The sequence below is a fragment of the Pundamilia nyererei genome, unplaced genomic scaffold (assembly GCF_000239375.1).
Source record: "Pundamilia nyererei isolate P.nyererei 1_Seehausen unplaced genomic scaffold, PunNye1.0 scaffold00094, whole genome shotgun sequence".
In the NCBI taxonomy this organism is placed as follows: Eukaryota; Metazoa; Chordata; class Actinopteri; order Cichliformes; family Cichlidae; genus Pundamilia; species Pundamilia nyererei.
Window position 1 is genome coordinate 1,656,296 of NW_005187495.1, and position 11,097 is coordinate 1,667,392.

At 41.5% G+C, this 11,097-nt stretch overlaps 2 protein-coding genes across 3 annotated transcripts; one reads left to right on the forward strand and one right to left on the reverse strand.

The window, feature by feature from the left end:
* Positions 1-103: 103 nt before the first annotated feature.
* LOC102194760 (L-threonine 3-dehydrogenase, mitochondrial-like) lies at positions 104-7,324 on the forward strand. The gene is made up of 10 exons (XM_005739850.1): positions 104-246; positions 2,451-2,612; positions 3,164-3,206; positions 4,312-4,382; positions 4,575-4,724; positions 4,798-4,970; positions 5,110-5,200; positions 5,525-5,617; positions 5,707-5,883; positions 5,974-7,324. Exons 2-10 carry the CDS (start codon positions 2,459-2,461, stop codon positions 6,111-6,113), a joined length of 1,092 nt encoding a protein of 363 aa, XP_005739907.1. The 5' UTR covers positions 104-246; positions 2,451-2,458; the 3' UTR covers positions 6,114-7,324.
* Positions 7,325-8,037: 713 nt separating this feature from the next.
* On the reverse strand, positions 8,038-10,827 carry cunh8orf74 (chromosome unknown C8orf74 homolog). Of its 2 annotated transcripts, none has more exons than XM_005739851.2 (5): positions 10,418-10,827; positions 9,908-10,091; positions 9,359-9,582; positions 9,057-9,212; positions 8,038-8,833 (listed from the first exon to the last, which is right to left on the reverse strand). In XM_005739851.2, the coding sequence occupies exons 1-5, from the start codon at positions 10,496-10,498 to the stop codon at positions 8,570-8,572; spliced, it is 909 nt and encodes a 302-aa protein (XP_005739908.1). In that variant the 5' UTR covers positions 10,499-10,827; the 3' UTR covers positions 8,038-8,569. The 2 variants fall into 2 exon arrangements, with proteins under 2 accessions (XP_005739908.1, XP_005739909.1); XM_005739852.1 differs by having other exon boundaries at positions 8,769-8,836; positions 10,418-10,819.
* Positions 10,828-11,097: the final 270 nt, after the last annotated feature.

Consider the following 11,097-nt stretch of genomic DNA (forward strand, 5'->3'; position numbering starts at 1 on the left):
TTATTATTATTATTATTATTATTATTATTATCGCCAGCAGGCTTATGAGATTTTATTTTGAAAGTTACAGCCGGAAGTTTAGATTTTCCTAAGACTGGTTCTGTCGCGAGCCTCCCGTACTGTAAGCCAATCACAGAGCAGAATAAGCTTTGCCGTATATACGCGCGACTATTTCCACGTTTTGATCGCAAACAGCGGAGGGCTTCGGAGTCGTTTTCTGAACCTGCTTCTCCAGGTCGCATTAAAGTAAGCAGAACATGAGTTTAGCTTGTTTTCTATGCTCCCTGCACAGGAGCTTCAGTTGGCTACATTTCATGTCATCTGTAAAAGCTCGCATTACATTACGTTATTTTTACTGCACGTTTCACTTTTGAAGTTAACTGAATAAGATGGTCTGAATCTCAACATATGTAACCAGTATCTAGGTAAAGCTAGTTATCCTCGGTGGTTAGGATCCTGCTTGAGGGGACACTATCTTGATTTAAAGAAACACATCCGTTAAACAAAGTATATAACTTATACCCCAGATAAGACCGAAATAATTGGGCAGCTTTGGGAATTGATACGAAATTTCCCTTTATGCACTTTTATTGTGTCCAGTGGTACTAACAAAAGAAAAAAATGTCTTTAAACTTGTTTTTCTCGTTTTTTTGAAAAGCACTGATTCAGTTGTGCCGTTACTAGTTGTTTTACCTCGAATAAATAAATACGTTTATTTATATAGTTTAACACACAAAGTATTTACTGCAAGGCTGCTAGACTCCATTGCTCTGAAAGGGTTTGTCCACATTAACCTGTGCTCCCCCATAAGCTTAATGGTGGTCTGGAATATAGATAAAGAGGTCTATATTTAGACCAAGTCAGCAGGAGGCTGTTAAGAAGCTAATCTGAGATGGGTGTTGGGGGTCGGGCAAGGCTTTCACATGTTTCAAGTTGATATATGCACAAAATGCCCCTTATAAACTCATCTTTCTTAAAGTAGAGCAGGTAGAAAAGCAAAACATGCCACAAAATGTCTACATTTAGAAATTAGACAGCAGTAATTTGCCACTTTCCAGTGGTTGCAGTCAGTTCAAGTCAGACTGCAACTGTCCTCAATTCAGTTCAGTTTTAATTATAAAGTGCAAAATCAAAACAGCACTCACTTCAAAGTGCTTTATATTGTAAGGTAAAGACCCTACAATAATAGAGAAAACACCAACAATCATATAAACCTGTATAAGCAAGTACTCAGCGACAGTGGGAAAGAAAAACTGTCTTTAAACAGGAAGAAAAGAAACCTCCAGGATGGCGGTGTAGCCATTTGCTGCAAGCGTTTGGGGGTGATCGGAGGGAGACGTGGCAAAATACTCGCTGTGGAAGAGAGCCGACGTTAAATAATAACTAATGATTGAATGCAGAGTGTTGTTATAAACATGCAGAGAGTGAAAAGAGGTGAGTGAAGAGGAAACAATCAGTGCATCATGGGAAACCCACCCTTAGCAGCCCTATTCCTATTGCAGTCTAAATAAGGAAGGATTTGGGTCACCCCAACTATGTACATTATAAAAAGGAGTTTTAGGTCTAATCTTATAAGTAGAGAGGATGTCTTTCTCCCAAATCCAAACTGGGAGCCAGTTCCACAGAAGAGGGCCCTGGAAGCTAAAGGCACTGCCTCCCATTTTACTTTTAGAAACTTTAGGAACCACAAGTAATCCAGCAGCCTGAGAGTGAAGTTCTCTATTGGGGTGATATGGTTCTATGAGGTCTTCAGGATAAAATAGGACCTTATTAGTCAAGACGCTGAATGTGAGGAGAAGGATTTTCAATTTCCCTGTCAGTACTCTTGCATTTTGGATCAGCTGAAGGCTTTTCAAGGAGTTTTTAGGATGTCCTGATAATATTGAATTACAGTTGTCCAGCCTAGATGCAGAAGAAGCAGTAAGGTATGAATGATGGTCTACTTTTTCAGCATCATTCTGATACTAGAGGTCATTCAGGTATTTATGTCTCTGAGACCTGTAGTTTAACTATTTGCAGGAAAGTCGCCTCTTGTCAGCTAACCTGTGCAAGCTTGCCATCAAAAATGGTCAAGTGGGAAACACCCTCAAATTCTGGCCAACCATTTAGTGACTACAAGTTCAAAACAGATGTGAAAAAAAATCATTACAATTACGAGGCATCACCAATTTTTACATTTTTTTTATTTAAGGAGCCTGCTGTCCTATTTTTACTCATGTGACTGAGCCATTAGATGGCTCTGAGGAAGTAGCTTTGTCGAGCTAAGTGTTGGATGGTTTTTCAGATGAGCTGATTTAAGGTCAGTTTAACTAAGCCAACATTATCACAGGATGATGGTGTTAAGCCTGATAATATGTGTGTCCACAGTAATAATAATGTAACCCCACTTGGTTATACTAAGGCTGTGGATGCACTCAGTGTTTTATGTTAATATGTGCTTTTGTTAATAGGAGGTGTTATGATGCCGGTGGTTCAGTTGCTGAGAGCTGCATTGAAGCATGCTGGGAACAGGCCCCCACGCTGTGTTGTGCAGACGACCTCTGCAGCACATGGCGTCAGAACACATGCTTCATCCTGCACTGATGGTGACAAACCCAAAGTCCTCATTACTGGTTAGTTTTTGTCTCATACCTCTTGTGTTACTTAAGCTCTGTAATGGGGAATTTCTAGTTAACCCTCACATTTAGATATAGGTGGTTAGAACTTCACTGTATGATTTTTGTGTAACCTTTGCATGCTTAGATGAAGTATGTGTATGTGTCAGTATGACCTCGTGAAATAAAAAAAACTGCTTAGCTAGGCCTTACAATGTTTCACTATGTTATCTGCTAAGTGTTTGGCTCAGAAGGATGAAGGTCAGGGCCAGCGCCAGGTGCTGGCCTGGGAAAAGATAGTAGGAGTCTTCTCTGTTCAGCAACAGCCCAGGGTGGACAAAAGACTGTTGTAACTGAAAGATACACAGAGTTTGACGATGTCATAAGCTCATTACTATGAACCTGTGATGTTCTGATGTATGTTTCCATTCTCCTGCGTGTAGTAATAAATAGTGTGACCACAGCTCTTTCTGTGTTGCAGACTTTATTTACAAAAATTCCACGACAGTTCTTAAAAGTGCTTAAACTGCTTGGTAATTTTCTTCTTTTTCTCTAATTTATCCTTGTAGGAGGACTTGGACAGCTGGGGGTGGGGCTTGCTAAGTCATTAAGGTAAGAAGTTTAAATAACCTCTGATTTCCGTTGTTTAGCTATTTCCATATGTAGAGTAGTTTTCTTTGCGTATACGTGATACTGATACTGGGTTTTCAGACTGATACCAGTAAAAAAATCTGTCAATATAAACACACCAGTCACTGTATTAGTTGTGGCCACACCATTTTGTACATTCCTGCTCCAATCTGATCCCAGAAACTAAACAGGGTTGTGCTTGGTCAGTATTTGTCTGGGAGACTGCCTGGGTATACCAGGTGGTTGAAGCTTGGTCGTGGCAGATGGCTTCCCCTCCCTGAGCCTGGTTCTGCTGGAGGATTCTTCCTGTTAAAAGTTAAAAGTTTTTCCTTCCTACTTTTGCCAAGTGCTTGCTTGTAAAGGGTCACCTAACTTCTGTAGCTATACTGTAGATTTTTTTGATGTGTAAAACAAACGGCGATGGATGCATCAGGTTGTATGACGAAGGACTCCCGCTAGCTTTTTCCCAGTAAAGGTTATAATGGTGATTTACGGGCACAGAGCTGCTGTTTTGGACGCTAAAAAACATTTTTCTTTCGCTCCACCTGAGCACACCGTCTCAGTAATGACTCCGCGTTTAGACAGACCCCGGCTCAACATTAAACTATGACATTAAACCATCATCTTTACTGCTGCTGTTGTGTTATCAGTCTTTTTGTTGAAACACTGGAGGCTGTGTGAGCTTAATGTTGTCATACTTTTAATTCACACGCGCTCTCCTATTGCAGGTCTATTTTTGATCACAAATGTGGGTGAGCACCACAGACAAAGCATCAAAGCAAGGAAATAGTTTTTTTTATAGTCGAGTTATTCAAATTACTCAATGAATCGTTGCAGACCTCTTTCAAACTGCTGTGGTGATACCAGTCCTAAATCCAGCAATTTTATTTACAAGAAAAATTAGAAAAACTTCCAAAAGGTGATACCTGTGAGCCAAACCTATATGGGGTGTAATGTGTGAGCTGTTGAAACAACTGTTAAAATGATATATAATGAAAGAAAGCTTAAAGACGTCATGCGATCATGTCATTTGTACCGCAGACCAGCTTTTTTAGTAGAGTTACCAAAACTAATGTTTCTTTTTCAGGAGGAGATTTGGAAAATTCAATGTGATCCTGTCTGACATCCGGAAACCCCCCAACCATGTCTACAAAAACGGTGTGTGCATTGTTTTTACCTTCTCCACATATTCTACAAGTTAGTAAAAACCCTACAAAGGCCATGCGGTCTTTCTGTTTAGGAGCTCCATTCTTGCTCAGTGCAAATGCAAACCACATGTCCATAAAACTGCACTCCACTTTCCAAAGATGAGTGGGTCGACACACACAGTCTATTGTGTGTCCTGCACAGGTCCATTCATCTTCTCTGACATTCTGGACTATAAGAACCTCAGGCAGATTGTGGTCAACAATAACATCAGCTGGCTGGTTCACTACTCAGCTGTGCTGTCCGCTGTGGGGGAGCACAACGTGGCCCTGGCTAAAGAGGTCAACATCACAGGTAGACACCTCTGTAACGCGTGTGCCATAGCATTAACATAGCAGACTTATGCACAGCCTCTCTTTCTCTCTAGGTTTCCATAACATATTAGATATAGCCACCGAACATGGTCTGCGTGTGTTTGTCCCCAGCACAATCAGTGCCTTGGGTCCATCCTCCCCTAAAGACCCCACTCCTGATCTGTGTGTGCAGAGGCCACGCACTATTTACGGTGTATCCAAGGTCCATGCGGAGCTGATGGGTGAGGTGAGACACTCTGTAGAGACTTTGAAAACACATACCTGTATTTCTTCTCCGCACTTACAGCTGTTGTAGCTCCAGTCCTCATTCTGACCTCTATTCATCTTATTTCTGGTGTTTTTGAGTCTTTTCCTCCCATTATCAGTACTACCACCAAAGGTATGGGCTGGATTTCCGCTGTCTCAGGTATCCAGGCATCATCTCGGCTGACTCCCAGCCTGGAGGAGGAACCACAGGTGAGTAGACCTGAGATACATATACCCAAAGACCTTTCAGGAATAAGTGTTGGCCCTCAACAATCACATTTGCAATATGGTTAAAGTTGGGGTTCACTTCCTTTTTAAATGAACGGGTATAGAGGCTCAACAATCATTTTGATGGTGATAATATCACCATCATCACCTCCACCACTTATCTTGTATAATGTCTCTGGAAATACTAAAGGTGCAGGCTAACTGACGATGTAAGGAAGATGGCGCACCGTTTGGAAATGTTTGTTTTTTTTGCTCCATGTCTTTGATGCAGTCTGATTCTGATGGTCTCTTTTCACTGTTTTCTAGACTACGCTGTCCAGATCTTTCATGCTGCTGTGAAGAGCGGTCAGTTTGAGTGCAACCTGCGCAGCGACACACGGCTGCCTATGATGTACATCGGTAAAGCAAACTTTGATGCGTTTTGTTTTGGCGGCACTGAAGCACTCCCGTTTCGCTCATCTCTTCCTCCGTCCACCTCTCCTACCCAGATGACTGTATCAGGGCCACTATGGAATTCCTGGAGGCTCCAGAAGACGCGCTCGTCAGCCGCACCTACAACATCAACGCCATGAGCTTCACGCCACAGGACCTCACCCGAGAGATCCAGAAAGTCCTGTCTGACTTCAAGGTTACCTATAATGTGGATCCTGTCAGGCAGGCGATCGGTGAGACTGCTGGGATACCAGTGTCATAGTTTTATCCTTTCAGAGTGTTCACTGGCTACTATAATCTTCTTCTCTGCTACATCTTTTCAGCCGACAGCTGGCCAAAAGCACTGGAGGACAGCGCAGCGAGACAGGACTGGGGCTGGAGGCACGAGTACAACCTGCCGGAGCTGGTGCAGACCATGCTGACTCACATTACTCTGGGAAACAAGCTAGCGAGCGCCTTCTGAAACATTTGCAGCATTTTTGTAGCTTTATTTAAAAACTGAATGTGACAGTCTTCAGTGGCAAAATCTTAAAACATTTTCTTTTCTTTTTTAATCATCTAGAGCCTGCTGTTCGTATGTGGGTTGATGTTTTAGTTGGGAGAAATCCCTGGCACTTTAGCATCCTCCCACATCTTTTAGCCCTTGATAAGTTACCAATAGCCACAAATTCAACCCTTGACAGGATGGGTGCCCTGATCATTGCTTCAGTTAGAAGGGAGCGCATTGTTAGCACCGGTAATAAGTAATATTATGTGGGATTTCCTGCAATTGGCTGTAAAGAATTATGAATGAAATCTGATATTTCCTCACAGGAGGATTCACAGGTACACGTTTTACTAGCGTTTCATCCATTTTGAATGTCATGTTATCTCAAAAGAGAAGTTCAACATGTCATGGGTACTTGTGACTCTTCCCTGCAGAAACTCTTGTGAGGATGATTTCTTTTTTCAAATTCCCCTCCCAGATGACCTTGGATCTTTCTAGCAGTGTACAGAGAACAGGCCACAGACCCAACAAAGACTTTGAAGATGATAGGCAGAAAGTCTAAAAAGGAGACTGAAATTGAGATTTACACAATATGTTTGTTAAGAAGCAAAACAAAAGGCTTTCCTACTGAACCATCAACCTGATGCCTTTCTTTTCCTCTCTGTGAATCCGTCCAGAATTTGTGATTAGTTTGCTGCTAGAGAGCGCTGGATGTTTTCACCAAAGCAAGATGCTGAACTTTTAAGAGTTATGGTCTCTTTCTGAGTGTACACAGTATGTATGTGCTGTCTCTAAGTGTGCTACCAGTCTGTTGCGGTGTGTCTTAAGGGGCACGTCTGCCACACTTGAAAACAACCTGGCTTTTAGTAAGAGCTTCACTCCCACTGTTTACTAGTGTGAACTGTGTCCTGAAACAGTGGTGCAGATAACTGTGGAAATAGTGACCCTACACAGTACTGCTGCAGGGACTGCACAAGATGGGTAAACAGAAAAGGAAACCTAGCAGTGCTTGAGGCCTTAAATTATGTGCAGCAAAGGAAATTAGCTTATAGATGCTGCTTGATCTTTGCACTGGTGTGTTTTGGGCATTTTATTTATTTATTTATATGTTTTGGGGTTGACTGAATGGATTAACATGTCAGCATTAGATAAGCAGGGCTCTTCTGTGTGGAGGTATAAAAAGAAAGGACTGGATGTTCTGTTAATGTTTGTTTTTTATAAAGCTATTATTTCAGAATTATTGCTGTTTTTTAATAAATCCTTTTTTTTTTAAAACAACAAGTTTTTCTGAATTTTCTTTGTAACTACGCAGTACTGAAAACTGACCCAATGCTGATGAGCCATTACAGCTACAGAGGGTGAATTTTAGCTTTCTTGAAAGCTTTGTTCTAGGCCTCACCTCCACTAATGCCATTCACTGAAGGTAAGCTAAGTTCAGCAGATTTTAAATTATTAAAAAAATCACATTCAGAAAAAATGAGCATCACAACATAAAAGGAAAAATAACCAAATGTAACTCTTAAAACAACAACTAGAAATTGAGAGTAAAAGTTACCAAGTTAAAAGTTTTTTTAGGTGTTAGCATTAGGTGTCTGTGTTGCTAACTAAGCTTGCTAATGCTAGCTGACATCTTAGCATTCCACCCAGTTATGGTCATGTCTGTCTGGAGAAAAGCAACCTTGCAGCAGCCAAAAAGCTATCCCTGGCTTCAAAATGTGGAGTCTAGAAACCAACCAGTGGCGTCACATTGGCTATGTCCATTTTTTATATACAGTTCATGGTAACCATGTTGCTGTGGCTGTGAAACTTGCTTTTTACCCTTTAAAGCCTAAATCATGAGATAATTAGTAGAAAATTGTAATTTCTTTGAAATTTTATAACCATATTGAACCTTCTGGTCATTTCTACAATGAAATATTAATTTGCATATCCATCCATTCTCTTCTGCTTAGAGACAGACAATTATTCACACTAACATTTCCACCTATTGGCAAATTAAAATCACCAAATAACCCCACTAATTGCACATCTCTAGACTGTGGGAGGAAGCCACAGTACATGGGAAGAACAAAAAAACTCCACATATATATGGGCTCATATATTTGCACATATGAGTTTTAATTTGTTTAATGTGTATTCATTACATCCAGGTTTCTTTTTTGCAATTTGTTGCTAAAAAATGTGCAGTTTATTCAGTTTTTTCGAGGAGAGTGGGATTACACCGATCATGTAGAAGTTTAAAAACTCACAAAAATTCATGTATCAAATATGACATAACAAGTGTTACGGGATACATTTCAAATACAGAAATCTTCAAATTATAAATATAAGATGTGCAATAAAATAATAATAATAATGATAATACAAGCTTGAGCATCCAAAAGTAACACAGTTAGCCGAAACTGTGACTGTTGCTAAATGATTCAACAGTCTTACTTCTGAACAGGTTTATTCATTGACTTCCTGCCCTCTGCTTTTCCAGACGCCGTCCCTCCTGTTTTAGTTTTGGCAGTTTGTACCTTTGCATTTGTCTCTGTATTGGTAGGAGAAGTATTGTTGTGCCTCCCAGTGGCCAGAGCCTCCTGCTGCAGTTTCAGCTGCAGGATCTCACTGAGCAGATCGACCTCTTGGACTAGGCTTGCCACTATCTGGCTCTCGGTAGCCCTCACTGCTGCACGAACCAACTCCACAATGCCCTACTTGGGGAGCCAAAAACAGTGACAGTCAGTCAGTCCAAATAATTTCACTAAGGGAAGTACCTCAGATGGCGTAACCATAATAATGTTTTGGAGAGTATTAAAAAAAGGGCTGGTTTAGAAAAAAATATTTTTTGTCAAGGAGAAAAACATTTAAAACACAAAAACCACATATTCTCGTAGCACACTGCATGATTAGATATTAGGGTTAGGGAACATGAACCTGTTTATCCAGATGCTTATCCTCTAGAAGAGTTATGTCCTCCACAGTGACCCGTGACCCCTGTCTCAAACACCTCAGCTCATTTTCCTTCTGCTCCAAGGTTGAAGTGAGACTTGCTTCATGCTGCTGACTTTCCCACTCTTGCAGATCGACGCCCTGCAGTAAAAAGGAGTCATTTTCTAAGTTTGAAACAAATTGGGACATATTAAATGGATTCCAGTACCATCAGATAGCAGCCCTGAATCTGCATGATGATTATGCAGTGCACGTTCACTAGCCGCCACTTAAAGAGGCCTCCTTACCTGTGCTAAGGGAGGGGGTGTGGGTGGCAGTTGCACCTCCAAGTGTAGCTGAGTGACAGACACGTTAGCAGCTCCATCGACCACCGCCTGGAAAAGCTTCCGCCGTGTGATGCAAGTGTCTGTGAGATACCTGGTGAAGTCATGTCGATGGACAGGGGTGAGGTTCGGTAATCCCTCACACAGCACCTCTCTCAGTAGTGACAGCAAGTTGAGTACATCAGGATCTGATGGATAGAAAACAGTCCAGAAGTTTTAAACGAGGTTTACTGAACCAAACCCCAGCAGCACATGATCCTGCACACTGTGAACAGGTGGGCCTGCATTACTAACACTGCATGAGTAATGTTTTAATAGGGCACACAGGGAATGACTCAGAGTCAATGAATCACTCACTGTGGTATGCTAGGGTGTCTGTATTGCTTTATGAGCAATGAGAGCTTTACATCTGATAGTAATTCTCTGCTGGCCATGTAAAGGGCCACGACCTCTCGGTTAAGCAGTGTGTCCTCTAACAGGCCACTTTATAGTACACTGCTGTTTGACTCTGACCGTCCAGCCGTGGAAAGATGTCTCTGGCGATCACAGCTGCCCGGATAACGTTCGGCCAGGAGAAGCCACAGTCTGCAGCGAACACGACCACGTCATACACAAACTCTTGATGGAAGCATCGTCGCTCGTCACTGAACTCGGGCCACGAGAAGTAACGGCTGAGCCTCTGCACACCAGCATCTCTCTGACAAACACAATCACACAGACACAAAAGTGAGAAATGTTGAGCAACACGTAGAACCAATTTTACAAGTTGTTTTAGTTATTTATTCATAAACGGTGTGGTTATGTCTTTATTTTTGCAGTTCTGCTCCAAATTTAAATAAACCAATGACCAATAATAAAATAATGTGCGTGCATGACTTCAAGCTAACTCTCTAACCAGTCGCTTACTTTAAGATTTAGGTCAAATTATAGATTTTAGAGCCATTTAAAAAAAATGCTGGGACACAACTTCGTCTTTATATCGCTTAAATTAAATGTCTGGGTGTTAATTCAGTGGCCGCCTACCTGTAGCCTCGCTATCTGACCTATTTCACTCTCTGTTAGGGAATCCATCCTGATAAACACAAAGCGGAGCTCGGTTGCCATTGGAGACTGACGCGATGACGTAGGGACGTAAAGCTGCTGATTGAACGTGTGAAGCGAATTCAGTGTTACCTGTAAATATCACACGTAATTACTCAGTGCTTGTTTGTTCGTAGGTTTAATAGCGACTGTCTGATATTAAACCACACAGTCTTCATTTATGGGGCTGTTTCAGGGCTAAGAAAAGAGCAAGCTGGTAATGTAACTGGGCTTATTATCAGTCTGTGGCCACAGATGGCGGAAAGCTCTAATCCTCTTTAGCACCAACCCCAGCCCTCTCCCTTCTTTTCTCCGTCCCTCTTCTTCTGCCTTTCCTCTCCTCCTCCTCCTCCTGTTCTCCATCAAATAATGTCAAGGTAACGGCTGTTAAAATAGTCGGTAGTGTCCAATTTCCGGTTGTGTCTTTAAAAATAAAAGCTTTATTTCAGGTGCGATTTTTACCATCAAACCTTTAGGGTTTGGTGCAAATGTACTTACCCCTTTTCACATTTGCAGAGCTCAGTTCAATTGCGTACACACTACAATTTTGCCTTTAATTCAATTCAGTTTTATCAGTCACCTCAAGGTGCTTTATATTGTAATGCAAAGATCTACATACAAAA